The sequence below is a fragment of the Pantherophis guttatus genome, chromosome 1, assembly GCF_059756535.1.
Source record: "Pantherophis guttatus breed Tessera chromosome 1, ASM5975653v1, whole genome shotgun sequence".
Classification (NCBI taxonomy): Eukaryota; Metazoa; Chordata; class Lepidosauria; order Squamata; family Colubridae; genus Pantherophis; species Pantherophis guttatus.
In genome coordinates this window covers 12,356,504-12,372,152 of record NC_142063.1, presented here as the reverse complement: position 1 = coordinate 12,372,152, position 15,649 = coordinate 12,356,504, and the positions used below count along the sequence as shown (strand labels likewise).

The 15,649-nt window shown below is 43.7% G+C and overlaps 1 protein-coding gene across 1 annotated transcript in view; it reads left to right on the top strand.

Moving 5' to 3' along the window:
* Positions 1-10,759, top strand: part of PLPP2 (phospholipid phosphatase 2) — a 46,724-nt gene extending 35,965 nt beyond the window's left edge. The window contains exons 3-6 of the mRNA XM_060688560.2: positions 3,212-3,489; positions 6,097-6,154; positions 8,695-8,871; positions 9,570-10,759. Of these exons, the coding sequence (XP_060544543.1) occupies positions 3,212-3,489; positions 6,097-6,154; positions 8,695-8,871; positions 9,570-9,707 (651 nt within the window). The 3' untranslated portion in view covers positions 9,708-10,759. The remainder of the gene's footprint in view (positions 1-3,211; positions 3,490-6,096; positions 6,155-8,694; positions 8,872-9,569) is intronic.
* Positions 10,760-15,649: the final 4,890 nt, after the last annotated feature.

Below are 15,649 nucleotides of genomic sequence, written 5' to 3'. Positions count from 1 at the left end.
ACGAGAGGAAGGGGGGAGGAGTTGCAGTGTCCCCATGTTTATGGGATCAAAATTTGGATGCTTGACAACCAGTATCTATTTATGACAGTTGTAGCATCCCAGGGACACATGATCTCCATTTGTGACCTTCCCAGCCAGCTTTCGACAAGCCAAGTCGATAGAGGAAGCTGGATTCGCTTAATGACCCTGTGATTCACTCAACAGTTGCAGTGATTCACTTAACAACCATGGTAAAAACGTCATAAACTGGGTGTGACTCACTTAACCTCCTCACTTAGCAGCGAAAGTTCTGTTCCAATTACGGTTGTAAGTTGAAAACTACCTACACACTAGGAGGATAACAAACAGATTAATAATAAAGAAACGAAGAAGAGAAATTGTCATGTTACATGTGCCAAAGAATGGAAATGGGAGGTTTGTTTTGGAAAAGCTAATATTTTCTGTCAATCAAAGGATGCCGTAATACAGATAGTCCGTGACTTACAACAGTTCATTTAGTGACTGCTCAAAGTTACAACAGCACTGGAAGAAATAAGTTATGACCGTTTTTCACGCTTATGACCATTTCAGCATGTTCATGCTCAGGTGATCAAAATTCAGACGCTCAGCAACTGACTCATATTTATGATGGTTGCGATGTTCCGGGGTCATGTGATCCCATTTTGTGACCGTCTGGTGAACAAAGTCAATGGGGAAATCAGATTCATTTAACAACCGTGTTACTCACTTAACAATTGCAGTGAACAACTGTGGCAAGTAAGGTCATCGAATGGGACAAAACTCACTTAACAACTGTCTCACTTAGCAACAGAATGTTTGTGAAATATTGGGCCAAGAATTCTTTTTATCAAATAACACTGAAAGTCTGTTTAACGTATTTGGAAATAATTTCTTTTTCTTTCCCAATTTTTCTTTCAAATGTATGTCTACCGTGTTTTCCTGAAAATAAGACCGGGTCTTATATTAATTTTTGCTCCAAAAGATGCATTAGGGCTTATTTTCTGGTTAGGACTTCTTTTGGGGGAAAATACGGTACTAAATGCATCCATCTGGCTGACAATCTTAACCGGGGCTTATTTTGGGAGTAGAGTTTATATTACAAGCATTCTGAAAAATCATGCTAGGACTTATTTTCCCATTGGGTCTTATTTTTGGGGAAACAGGGTAGTTTTTACTTGGCCCACCTTCTGAGAGATCAGGTGAGGGGCGGATATGTTTCTTTCCTTAACCAAAACCCGCTATTTTGGGGTACAATCTTCTCCCCCCCCCCACTTCACCCAGTCCTTCCCAGTATCTTACTATATTAAGCAGATTGTTTTATTCTTTAAAAAGTGCAGTTAATTGGTATAGGGAGAAATAACCCGCAGCCAGTTTCTTTTTTAATTAAAGAGTTAAAATGTTATTTATTTATTTATGTTGTGTTATTTAGCATAATAGAGCCTATACAGGGATAGATAAATGTTGGTTTTCATTTCCCTCTTTTTGAAAAAATACATCAATAGTCCTCAGTCTTTGTTTGGTCTTGTGATAATCCTTTTATCCGATTAAAATCAAAGGTGTAGTCTCAAAAAAAGAGATATTAAGTAAGAATGAGCAGGTAATTCCTGAGGTTATACAATAATTGCTCAATATAACGTTAGTAAAAGAGATGGAGCAGTATGTTTAATTGTTTGTATGGTGTCAAAAGGAAGCTTAAACATTTCAATTTAATGGCAGCGTCTGAACTTTACTATTGTTTGGAGATGTGAACAAAGAACTGGCAGATAATTTTAAAAGCTTGGGGGTTTTTTTTTTCAGCCGTTCTAAATTTCACCCTCTTTTTCTTGATGAGAAACTTAATTAAAGTTTCCGACTCGATGTGGCTGAACAGGGTAAGAGAGTTTGTTCTCCAACTGAAAAATTTAAGGGTGGAATCCGCCATTTCATTTTCCAAGTGCAGGTAGACCTCGACTTAAACGACCACAACTGAGCCCAAAGTTTCTGTTGCTAAGTGAGACATTCATAAAGTGAATTTTGCCCCATTTTATAACTTTTCCAGATTGTTGGGGGCATTAGGCTGACTCTGTAAACCGTGTAGAAAGGGGCTGCAAAAGCACCGTGAGGTGGTATATAAGTCTTAAGTTCTATTGCTGTTGCTATTTTCTTGCCACGGTCATTAAATGAATCACTGTAGTTGGTAAGTGAGTAACCTGGCTGTTAAGTGAATCTGACTTCCCCATTGAAATTGTTTGACAGAAGGTCGCAAAAGGGGATCACGTGATCACCCGGGATACTGCAACAGTCATAAGTATGAGTCAGTTACCAAGCATCTGAATTTTGATCCCGTGACCATAGGAATGCTATAATGGTCGTAAGTGTGAAAAACGGACATAAGTCGCTTTTTCCAGGGCTGTTGTGACTTCGGACGGTCCCTAAATGAACGGTTGTAAGCCAAGGACTGCCTGTAGCACAATTGGTCCTTTTTGCATTTGAGGAATGGAATGGAATGGAATGGAATGGAATGGAATGGAATGGAATGGAATAGAATAGAATAGAATAGAATAGAATAGAATAGAATAGAATATAGAATGAATAAAATAGAATAGAATATAGAATGAATAGAATAGATTCTATTCTAACCTGATTGTCAATGTATTGACAATGGCTAGAATTGTGTTTGCTAAAAATTGGAAAAATAAGGAAATACCTAAACAAGATGAAGTTATTAGGAAAATTATGGAATGTGCTGAAATGAGCAAATTGACATTTGAAATTAGAGAACAGGAAGACAAGCAATATTATAAGATATGGGATTTATTGTATCATTGGCTAGATAATAAAACATAGAAATGAAATATGAAATGGATGTTATAATACAATATATGGAAATGATTTTAATGGGATGAAAATGCCATTTGTTAAAGGAATGACAAATGAAAATAATGATATAAAGATATATGTTAGATTGATAATATGTCAAATTAGAGAATTAGTAAATGATGAATATGAGATGAAGCACAAAAGATTTGTAACCTACCGACACACTACTTGTGTGATGGATGTTTTTTATGTTTTGTTTAAAAATAAAAATAAAAAATTCAAAAAAAAAAAAAGCTAATGGCATCTTCACAAGTTCGACCCATCAGATTTGGGGTTTGGAGAGTGAGGAGGGAGGGCATCATGGATGTCCCAGGGGAATCTCCCCTTTCATTTTTTTTTTTTTTCTCCTCAGATTTCAGTCGGCGAGGCTTACCTGGTCTACACGGAACGCTTGTACTCCCGTTCCCAGTTTAACAATTACCTGGCCGCCCTCTACAAAGTTGTTGGGACGTTCTTGTTCGGTAGCGCCGTCAGCCAGTCGCTAACTGACTTGGCCAAGTACACGATCGGCCGTCTGCGGCCCAATTTCCTGGCTGTCTGTCAGCCAGACTGGACGAAAGTGAATTGCTCGCTTTACGTCCATGTGGAAGACGTGTGCCAGGGCAACTCCAGAAACATCACGGAATCCAGGTAAGTTCAACGCTGTCAGTGATGCAGAGGGTCCTCGAATATATTCCCTGGAATTTTTCTTTCAGGAAAACAGATAACACAGCTGGTCCTCGTTTAGTGGTCACAATTGGACCTGGAATTTGGTCATTAAGCGAAGCTTAGTGTGCGAGTAGGCGGCAATATAAATTTTCTAAAATAAATAAAATAAACTGTGACTGTGTTTACACTCTTATTTTAGCTTTGCTTTACACCAAGGTTGTGAATACAAGGATTTTTGTAAAGTTATTTTTTCATCCCTGTGGCAACGGAACGGTCGCTAAAAGAGGCAGCCACTAAAGGAGGACTATCTGTTTCCATCATTGGCTATTAAACTTTTTTTTCTGGAGTCTTTTGAATCAATTGTGACTCCAATGACTGCCTGAACATGTCCCTGCTGTTTTCTTGGCAAGTGGTTTGCCATTGCGTCGTTCCTAGGGCTGAGGGAAAGTGGCCGGCCAAGGTCACCCATTTGGCTTTGTGCCTAAGGCAGAACTTGAACTCATGGTCCTCCAGTTTCTATCCTGCTGCCTTAATCACTGCATCAAACTGCCCCCTTAATTAATGTCTATAAAATTGTGAGGATTTACTCACTCAATGGCTACACACACAATATTGTTTCTGTCCAAACAGGTCATTGATGTGAAGAAGTTGTTACCCACTACAAAAATTCATTTAGTGGCTGTTCAGTTACAGTGGCACTGAAAAAAGTGACTTATGACCGTTTTTCACACTTACAACCATTGCAACATCCCCAGAATTTAGCTGCTTGACAGCTGACTCACATTTATGACAGTTGCAGTGATTCCCTTTTGCAACCTTCTGACAAGCAAAGTCAACGGGGAATTCACTTATCAACCCTGTTACTAACTTAAGAACTGCAGTGATTCACTTAACAACCATGGGAAGAGAGGTCGTAAAATGGGCCAAAACTCACTTCGCAAATGTTTTGCTTAGCGACACAAACTTTGGGCTCAATTGTGGTCGTAAGTCGAGGACTGCCTGTATTGTTTTTGCAATGGCCACAAACGTTGCAGTAGAAATTTGATCCGTATCCAAAGCTACGTGCAAAAAGGAGATTTCAAATATAACATCACCCAAGAGGGCAAAATACGTAAAAGGAAAAAAAACACCTATTTTATTTCAGGAATAGAGGAACGTAAATATGAACTGAATTTCCTGGCAACTCTAAAATCAATGCAGTTATAAATAGATGGTGGTAACCATTAACAGGAAACAGTCAAAAATTAATTGATAATGATTCATCATATTTAATGAATACAGATTAACAGAGTTGGAAGCTGGAAGGGACCTTGTAGGTCATCTAGTCCAACCCCCCCGCCCAAGCAGGAGACCTTATACCATTTCTGACAGATGGCAGTCCAGTCTCTTCTTGAAAGCTTCCAGTGATGAAGTTCCCACAACTTCTGAAGGCAACTTCTGTTCCATGGGTTGATTGTTCTCACTGTCAGGAAATTCCTCCTTATTTCCAGGTTAAAATCTCTCCTTGTTCAGTTTCCATCCATTATTCCTTCTCTGGCCTTCAGGTGCTTTGGAAAATAGCTTGACCCCCCTTCCTCTCTGTGGCAGCCCCTCAAATATTGGAAGACTGCTGTCATGTTTCCCCTAGTCCTTCTCTTCACTAGACTAGCCATGCCCGGTTCCTGCAACTGTTCATCATATATGTTTTAGCCTCATCATCATCTCAGTTGCTCTTTGCACTTTTTCTAGAGTCTCAACAACTTTTTAATAGTGTGGAGGCCAAAACTGGATGCAGTACTCTAAGTGTGGTCTTACTAAGGCTTTATAGAGTGGTATTAGTACCTCCTTTGATCTTGACTTACAACAATTCATTGAGTGACTCTTCAAAGTTACAACGGCATTGAAAAAAGTGATTTGTGACTGCTTTCCACACTTAACGACCGTTACAGCATTTCCCCTATGGTCACACGATCAAAATTCAGACGAATTGACTCGTACTTACGACGGTTGCAGTGTCTCAGGGTCATGCGGTCCCCTTTTTTTGCGACCTTCCGACAGGCAAAGTCAATGGAGAAGCCAGATTCGCTTAACAACCGTGTTACTAACCTAAAGATGGGCAGTGATTCACTTAACGGCTGTGGCCAGAAAGGTCGTTAAGAGGGGGCAAAATTCGCTTAGCCGATGTTTCACGTAGCAACAGAAATTTGGGGCTTAGTGAGCTTGTCGATCGAAAGGGTCTGAGCTTGTCTGATGAGCTTGTCTGATCTGCAGTTCAGCCGTTCGAATCCCTGGCGCCGCGTAACGGGGTGAGCTCCCGTGACTTGTCCCAGCTTCTGCCAACCTAGCAGTTCGAAAGCACGTAAAAAAATGCAAGTAGAAAAATAGGGGCCACCTTTGATGGGAAAGTCACAGCGTTCCCTGCGCCTTTGGCGTTGACTCATGCCGGCCACATGACCACGGAGACGTCTTCGGACAGCGCTGGCTCTTCGGCTTTGAAACGGAGATGAGCACCGCCCCCTAGAGTCGGGAACGGCTAGCACATATGTGCGAGGGGAACCTTTATATTTACCTTTTATCTATATATTTCTTTTTTTGTTCTTCTCTTTCTAGATTGTCATTCTATTCTGGGCATTCCTCCTTTGCGATGTACTGCATGATGTTTTTAGCGGTGAGTGAGTGAGCGGATCGAGGGGTTCAAATGGTTTTCTGGAAGGGGGGGGGCGAAGCTGGATGGATGCCATTTTTGGGACCCGAAGGCGCAGGTTTGTTTGCATTTCAAAGGATCGGGGAAGAAGGGATTGTGAGCAAATGTTTCTCAACCTTAGCCACTTGAAGATGGGTGGACTTCAACTCCCAGAATTCCCCAGCGGGCATCCAATGCTTCTGAAGCGTAACCACTTGAAGATGGGTGAACTTCAACTCCCAGAATTCCCCAGCCAGTCAAGCTGGCTGGGGAATTCTGGGAGTTGAAGTCCACCCATCTTCAAGTGGTTACGCTTCAGAAGCATTGGATTCGAGAGCTCTAACAAAGTTTTGCAGGATGTGGCCAACATTCCCCCACAAATCAGAAAAAAGAGATCCAATTGACTTCCAAAACTCCTGGTTCTTTTTTTAAAAAATGAATAAAATTTAAAAAAACGAGGTAGCAGATGTTCTGCTTTCCGTACCTCAAGGCCTTCTCTACCTCAATTCTGAATTTTAAAATACACACACACACACACACACACACGGGACATCTGATCGGATTTCCTACTCATTTAAAAAAAGAACTGAGAGGGCACATACAGAACCTCTAAGCAGCTGCCTTGGTCGCTGGGAAGGCTGGGAGCAGGGCTGAAATCCAGCAGGTTCTGGAGAACCGGTAGCGGAAATTTTGAGTAGTTCAGAGAACCGGCAAACGCCACCTCTGGCTGGCCCCAGAGTGGGGTGGGAATGGAGATTTTGCAGTATCCTTCCCCCAGGATTGGGGTGGGAATGGGGATTTTGCAGTATCCTTCCCCCAGGAGTGGGGTGGGAATGGGGATTTTGCAGTATCCTTTCCCCAGGAGTGGGGAGGGAATGGGGATTTTGCAGTATTCTTCCCCTAGGAGTGTGGTGGGAATGGGGATTTTGCAACATCCTTCCCCCAGGAGTGGGGAGAGAATGGGGATTTTGCAACATCCTTCCCCCAGGAGTGGGGAGGGAATGGGGATTTTGCAGTATCCTTTCCCCAGGAGTGTGGTGGGAATGGGGATTTTGCAACATCCTTCCCCCAGGAGTGGGGAGGGAATGGGGATTTTGCAGTATCTTTCCCCTGCCACGCCCACCAAGCCACACCACACCACACCCACCAAGCCACAGAACCAGTAGTAAAAAAAATTTGGATTTCAACACTGGCTGGGAGGAGGGAGGTTTCTTTGAGGATCTCTCAAATTGGGGGAGGTGGGGGGGGAGAAATGTTGCATGGTTATTTATTGGCACCTTCCCTTTATTTATTTATTTGCTTCCTTTATTTATTTGCTAACTTTATTTGTTCCCTTCATTTATTCATTTCTATCTATTTGCGTGCTTCCTTTATTTATTCGCATCCTTTATTTATTATTATTTGTTTATTAATTTATTTGCATGCTTTATTTACTTGCTCCCTTTGTTTGTGTGTTTGTTTGCGCACTTCCTTTATCAACTTATTTCTGTACTATATTGATTTTTCCTTGCTTTATTTATTTTTTGGAGACTCCCTATGTGTATTTAGTTGTTGATTTGCTTCCTTAAATGATTGATTGATTTGCATGCATCCCTTGTTTATTTACCATTTGTGTGCTTTGTTTAGTTGCTTCCTTCTTTCCTCCCTCCCTCCCTCCTTCCTTCTTTCCTCTCCCTCCTTTCTTCTTTCCTCCTTCCCTCCTTCCTTCCTCCCTTTGACCCTCCTTCCTTTCCTCCCTACCTCCCTCCTTCCATCCTCTCTCGCTTCTCTCTCCCTCCCTCTCATTTCCTTCCTCCCTCGCTCTCTCCCTCCCACTCTCCCTTCTTCTTTCTTCCCTTTGTCCCTCCCTCCCTCCTTCTTTCCTCCCTCCCTCCATCCTCCCTCACTTCTCTCTCCCTCCCTCCTATTTCCTTCTACCCTCCCTTGCTTCTCTCTCCCTCCCTCTCATTTCCTTCCTCCCTCCCTCTCGCCCTCCCACTCTCCCTCCTTCTTTCTTCCATTTGTCCATCCCTCCCTCCTCCTTTCCTCCCTCCCTCACTTCTCTCTCCCTCCCTCCTATTTCCTCCCTCCCTCCCTCCTTCCTTCCACCCTCCATTGCTTCTCTCTCTCTCCCTCCCATTTCCTTCCTCCCTCACTCTTTCCCTCCTTCTTTCTTCCATTTATCCCTCCTTCCCTCCTCCTTTCCTCCCTCCCTCACTTCTCTCTCCCTCCCTCCTATTTCCTTCTTCCCTCCTCCTTGCTTCTCTCTCCCTCCCTCCCTCCCATTTCCTACCTTCCTCCCTCCCTCCTTCCTTCCACCCTCCCTTGCTTCTCTCTCCCTCCCTCCCATTTCCTACCTTCCTCCCTCCCTCCTTATTTCCCGTGGCCTCGTCAGGCAAACCCAGCTCATTTAGGATTGGAAGCAGGGGTGGAATTCAATTTGGGCATCAGGTTCAGCCTTAGGGACCAAGGAAGACCTTCTCTTCCAAAGCCATAGACCTCTGGCGGCCGTCTCTAAAGCCCCCCTCCTTTCTGGTTGATTCTAGCTCTACATTCAGGCCCGGCTGGTTGGCAGATGGGCTCGGCTGCTGCGCCCGACTATCCAGTTCTTTCTCCTCTGCTTCGCCATCTACGTGGGCTACAGCCGGGTGTCGGACTACAAGCACCATTGGAGCGATGTGCTGGTTGGCCTCCTGCAGGGAGCACTCATTGCTATCCTTACGGTAAGCAATGGACTGATTGGCCCACCGTCACCCACGTGGCTTTCATGCCTGAGGCAGAACTAGAACTCACTGTCTCCTGGTGATCGGCCTACCGTCACCCACATGGCTTTCATGCCTGAGGCAGAACTAGAACTCACTTTCTCCTGGTGATCGGCCCACTGTCATCCCAGTTGGCTTTCATGCCTAAGACAGAACTAGAACTCACTTTCTCTTGGTGATTGGCCCAAAGTCACCCAGTTGGCTTTCATGCCTAAAGTAGAACTAGAGCTCACTTTCTCCTGGTGATGGGCCCAAAGTCATCCAGTTGGCTTTCATGCCTAAGGTAGAACTAGAATTCACTGTCTCCTGGTGATCGGCCCACCGTCACCCAGGTGACTTTCATGCCTAAAGCAGAACTAGAACTCTCTTTCTCCTGGTGATTGGCCCACTGTCATCCCAGTTGGCTTTCATGCCTAAGACAGAACTAGAACTCTCTTTCTCCTGGTGATTAGCCCAAAGTCACCCAGATGGCTTTCATGCCTAAGGCAGAACTAGAACTCACTGTCTCCTGGTGATTGGCCCAAAGTCACCCAGTTGGCTTTCATGACTAAGGCAGAACAAGAACTCACAATCGCCCAGTTTCTAGCTTTGGTGCGTTAACCACTAAATCAAACTGTCCGTCTTTGGCATCTTCTCATCCGAGCCCCCTTTTTCCCCAGGTCCGCTACATCTCCGATTTCTTCAAAGAGAGGCCCCAGTCACCGTGTGCCGAACAGGACCTTGGGCGTAAACCCAGCATCCCCCTGCCGCTAAGCGAGTCGGAGTGTAACCACTGCAACTATCGGGTCCCTGTGTGAACGGGGCGATTTTGAATTGGTTTGATTTCGGCAATGAACACGTAATCCGCCTTTAATCCGGCGCCTCTCGCTCTCCGATGCGTTTCTGCTTTCCTTTTGAACTTGTCCAACGAAGAGGGAAAACTGGGAGATTTTGGTTTTTTCCTTTTGTTCTTCTTTTTTGTTCATTTTTAAACCGTTTTGGATTTTTTTTTTTACGATGCCCAATGCTACTGCACCGCACAACACAACACAACACATATTTGACACTTGGAAATGCCTGCCTCGTCACCAACGTAAGCCAAAGACCAGGACAGAATTTGGAAAACGTTCAAGCTTTTTTATCTCTTCTTGAAAGACTTCTGGACAAACCCTTTTCCGGGTGGGGTAAAATAAACACACCGGTGTATATTCGGCTTGATGGCCAGCTTTTTATCTGGACTTCACTCTTGGCTTTGCAAAAGCTTGCTTTGCAAATGTTAGTGGGTAACTGATAATCCCTCTCCCCAAAACTGTGGAAGGATTCCTGAGCAAAGACCCCAAAATTGGTAGGATGGTTTTTTTAAACACCTTCGTGTGTTTTTCTTACATTTTCCTTGTATTTGGGTACCCTTTTTAGGGGTCTGATGGGGGAGGATCTAAAGGGAGTTTGTGTTTGAATGCAAACAAACAGTCTGAAATAACTTGGGGTGTGAAATATTTGCGCTGGGGTGTCCAACCTTAGCAACTTTAAGACCCGTGGACTTCAACTCCCAGAATTCCCCAGCCAGCCATAGCTGGCTGGGGAATTCTGGGAGTTGAAGCCCACGGGTCTTAAAGTTGCTAAGGTTGAATATCCCAGATTTTCTCTGTAAAAAGCAAATTGTGATCCGGATAATATCTTAAAATTTAGTCCGGGTTGAGAGACCATAAGAAGTACCAATACTGGACATCAGTGATGTTTATTAAACTGCTAAAATTGAGGCGATGGGGAGTCCTGTCTCTCCAATATCAATTTTTTTGTACAGGTGGATTTGTGTTTCCCGATGGATGAAATTGAGCAAGACTGAATAAAATTGAAACTGACTTTTTAAGTCACTGCCGACATCTTTTTTTTTTTAATTGCTCATTCTGCTAACCATCATATTTTCCCCAAAGCTTTGAAGTCCGAAATTTTTAGCGGTGGGAAATGGGGAAAACTCCAAATTACGGGCTTTCGGTGCTACCGAAAGAAAGAAAATTAACTTAAATGGTTTGAACAGCAGGCATTTCTCATGGGAATTGGGTGGGGTGAAGTGTTGAATGCATGTATTTTTTGCGCGCGGCGAGGAATGTGTGCAAAAGAAATGAAGGTTTTTTTAAAAGTAAAAAAAAAAAAAGCCTCTGATGATTGCGCGACTCAGCTGGGCATGGACGGGGCGGGGGGGAGCAGTGATGAAATGTAAAATTTGTTACTACCGGTTCTGTGGGCGTGGCTTGGTGGGGGGGTAATGTGACTGGGTGGGCGTGGCCAACTTTTTTTTTTTTTTTTTTACTTTTAAAAGCATTTTTTCTACAACCTTAAGAGGTTGCAGAAAAAAATGCTTTTAAAAGCCTCCGACAATCAGGCAACTCCACTGGGATCATCAGAGGCTTTTTAAGGCATTTTTTTTTCTACAACCTCTTCGGCTGAAGAGCTTGTAGAAAAAAAAATGCTTTTAAAAGCCTCTGATGATCCCAGCTGAGCCGCACGATCATCAGAGGCTTTTTTTTTTTTACTTTTAAAAGCATTTTTTCAGCTGAACAGGTTGTAGAAAAAATGCTTTTAAAGTTTTAAAAAAGCCTCTGATGATTGCGCGGCTCAGCTGGGCATGGGGGGGCCAGGGATTTTTGCTACCAGTTCTCCGAACCACCCGCCGCCATCGCTACCGGATCGGGTGATCTGGTCCGAACCGGGAGCATTTCACACGGGGGGAGGGATTTTTGCCACCGGTTAGAATAGAATAGAATAGAATAACAGAGTTGGAAGGGACCTTGGAGGTCTTCTAGTCCAACCCCCTGCCCAGGCAGGAAACCCTACACCACTTCAGACAAATGGTTATTCTCTGAAACACCTGCCGCCATCGCTACCGGATCAGGTGATCCGGTCCGAACCAGGAGCATTTCACCCCTGGTTCAAAGTGACAACGGCTTTGAAAAAAGTGACTTATGACCGTTTTTCAAACTTACAACCGTTGTAGTAGCCTTGAGGTCATGTGATCAAAATTCGGACTGGTATTTTGGCAACTGGTTCATATTTATGACGGTTGCAGTGTCCCGGGGTCACGTGATCCTTTTTTCCAAAGCAACCGAAAGCCAGACAAGGAACAATGGATGGAAAACTGATCACGGAGAGATTCAACCTAGAAATAATTTCTGACCGTGAGAACAATCAACCCATGGAACAGAAGTTGCCTTTGGAAGTTGTGGGAGCTTCATCACTGGAGGCTTTCAAAAACCAACAAAGAGATGATTAGGAGACTGGAGGATATAAAGAAACATATAAAGAACAGTTGCTGGAATTGGGTATGTCTAGTTTAATGAAAAGGAGGACTCGGGGTGACATGATAACAATTTTCTAATATTTGAGGAGATGCCACAAAAAAACAGGGTCAACTTATTTTCCAAAGCACCACAAGGTAGGACAAGAAGCAGCAGATGGAAATTAATCAAGAGAACCAACCTGGGAAGGGAAGGGAGGAAGGAAGGAAGGAAGGAAGGAAGATTTGAAGGCTCATTTCAGAATTGGGACGACCCCCAAGGTCCCTTCCAGCTTTTTAATTCTATTCTAAAAAGAGATTGGACTGACACCTGTCAGAAATGGTATTGTGACCTAGGCTTACTGAGTCATTACAAGACACAATTAGTCCCAAAAAAAACTATTTTATTGTAACAGATGAGAATTACGTTCATTCCCAGCTGAGTCCCAATTAGTTGCAAAACAGGTCCTTCGGAAGAAGTCCTTCAGGATTATCACCAACCTTTATCTTCTTTGACACCCTGCCGATGGCCTTACTTGGCAAAGCCCCACGAAATTCAGAAACAAACGAGATGCCGACTGGAAACAGAGTTAGCAACGTTGCTTTCCTGTCAAAAGTCCTTTGTTTCTCTTTTAAGCCTTATGGGAGGGGCCAGTCATCTCCTGGCCTTACTCCTGAGTTGTCCTTTTTGCTTTAGCTGTTCTTGCCTTCTGGCAGTTTTGCGCATGCGTGCACTAGGAACAGGCTCCTCCTGTTCCTCTGCCTCTCTGCTGTCCGACTCTGGGGGCTCTGGAGTCTGTGCATCACTCCCAGATGGCCCAGACTCCATCTCTGCCTCTGACGCAGAGCCCTCGTCCGGGCCTTCCCCAGATTCCAGGACTAGCCCATGTTCCTCCCTAGCCTCCTCACTGTCTGACTCCGCTGCCAGCTCTACAGGGTACTGGTGGACCACAACAGGTACAGAGTTTCCTGCTTGGGTGGGGGGTGGACTATATGACCTACAAAGTCCCTTCCAACTCTGTTATCCTATTCCTATTCCTATTCAACTTTCTGATGAGCAAAATCAATGGGGAAGCCAGATGCACTTAATTACTATGTCACTAACTTAACAACTTCAGTGATTCACTTAACAACTGGGTCAAGAAATGTTGTAAAATGGGCAAAATTCACTTAACATACGTCTCACTTAGCAACATAATTTTAGGCTCAATGGTGGTGGTAAGTTGATGACTACCTAGAGAAAGGACATCTTATGAAACAGGTGAAAAAGATCAAGGAATCCCTGCAGATTTGACTCTACTAGTCATGGCCAACTCTAGGGGTTGGTTGCCTTAAAGGTGCTTTTTTCAAGAGGCAACTGGACTTTCTGGTTTTTCTCCAAGACGTTTCGCTTCTCATCCAAGAAGCTTCTTCAGCTCTGATGAGCTGGATGTCTGAGAATCTCCATAGTGTTAGCACTTCAAACTACATTCGTTCCAGTGCTGACATAAGGAGGAGAAGAGGGGGCAGCTGGCAAGAGGATGCTTGACTTTTCACCTACTTATTTTCCCTGAAGATAATATCCCCTAGGAGATGAGATGGGAGGGGGGACATTCCTGGGAGCTGAAGTAGTAGATATGGGGAGAGTGATTTTGAAGATGGCCAATGAGACGCAGAGAATTGGGGAACGGAAAGGGAAGGTTTGGGGTCAGGAAGTCAGTGTTGGCTACGACATAATCGGGGACAGATTGTCGTGCTTAATAAATGAAAGATTTCATCAAAGACTGTTTGTTTGGAAATGCAATTTATTTGAGACGACATCGAAACCTGACACAGACATATAGGTATTGGTGCTCATCTCCATTTCAAGACGGTTGAGCCAGCGTTTTCCGAAGACGTTTCACGATCATGTGGTCAGCATGATGTCACGGAGCAATGTTACTTTTCCCAGCAAAGTGGTACCTATTTATCTACTTGCATTTGCATGCTTTCAAATTGCTAGGTTGGTAGGAGTTGGGTCGAGAACAGGAGCCCTAAGTTCCGTCTGACCGCAGAGCAGCCCAGAAATTCAGAATTTCGGATGTGCATCGTAAGTCCCCTCTTTCTGGGGTCGCTCGTAACATTGATTGGGTCATTAAACGGTCGGTCATAAGTCGAGGACTGCCTGTATGTTCCCCAAAACCCTTTGAAGCAGGCTGAGCCGAGTGAAACTGCCTGGCACAACGTAACTACCATGTTGTGCCAGGGTACAAAAGAAAGCGGTTTTTATGCCATCCTGTGTTTTAGCCAACAACCTCCTCTGTTTCCTAAGCAAGCTGTTTGTCTCTGGTATTCTTGGAAAAGGAAAACGTAGGCTGGAAAATGGAGTTTTTGCACGGTGCCAGTTTTTCACTTACAAAAAAACAAGAAAAAAAAAGCTTTAAACAGAGAGGAAAATAAGAGGGCGGCACAGATGCCAACGAGATGATCGTGAGCCTATTGGCACTCTGTGGTGCCATACTAGAGATTAAGGGATTTGGGAAATGTAGAGATAATGACTAAATCAGCTTTGGAACATTATTGATAGCAGGTTTTTGAATTAAGATACCTTTGCAATCAGGGTGTAGCGTGTTTTGTTGTGGCTGTGTGTGGTTTTGAGGTTTTTATGGGGGCTTGCTGAGCAACTGGATTGTTCTCTATAAATGGGCAGTCATTTCAGTTAGTGTGTCTCAACCTTAGGTACTTTATGAGGTATGGACTTCAACTCCCAGAATTCCCTAGCCAGCCATGGCTGGCTGGGGAATTCTGGGAATTGAAGTTCCACAGATCCATTTGAATTTCCAACCATCTTGGAAATAGCGACTCTTAATGGATTGGATTGGAGAGGAGGTTATTAAGGATTCAATGATTGCCTGGGGGAGAAATTTGGGACATTCGATTAAGCTTGGAAAATGGGAAGAAATTTGGGGAAAACCCTAAAATTAACAATGTCAGTTTCCTATAAGAAAAATACATATAAAATGCTGTATAGATGGCACCTCCCTCCAGCTAGATTATCGAAGATGTTCCCGGGAACCTCCCCAGTTTGTTGGAAATGTAACGCTGCTATGGGAACTTATTTTCATAGTTGGTGGACCTGTCCCCGAGCAAGAGAATATTGGACTAGAATTCAAAAATGGATTTTAGAAATCATAGGATGTAGGATAAAATTGAACCCGGAAACGTTTTTACTAGGCATGAAACCAGAGAACTTAAACAAATCTAATTGGTATCTCGCTCTCCACATCATCATTGCAGCCAGGATCTCGTTTGCGCAAGAATGGAAATCCAAAAATACCCCATCGGAGGCTACATTAACCGCAAAGATCATGGACTGTGCAGAGGCAAACAAGAATCGGGGCTATATATGAATTGGGATCGGTGATATGCTTGGCTGCAAAAAAGAAATCTTAAGAAGAATGTAAAATAATAATCTTAGTGTGACTGTGGGTAAAGATTTATAGGAATATTGCATGGCAGTTGAGAATT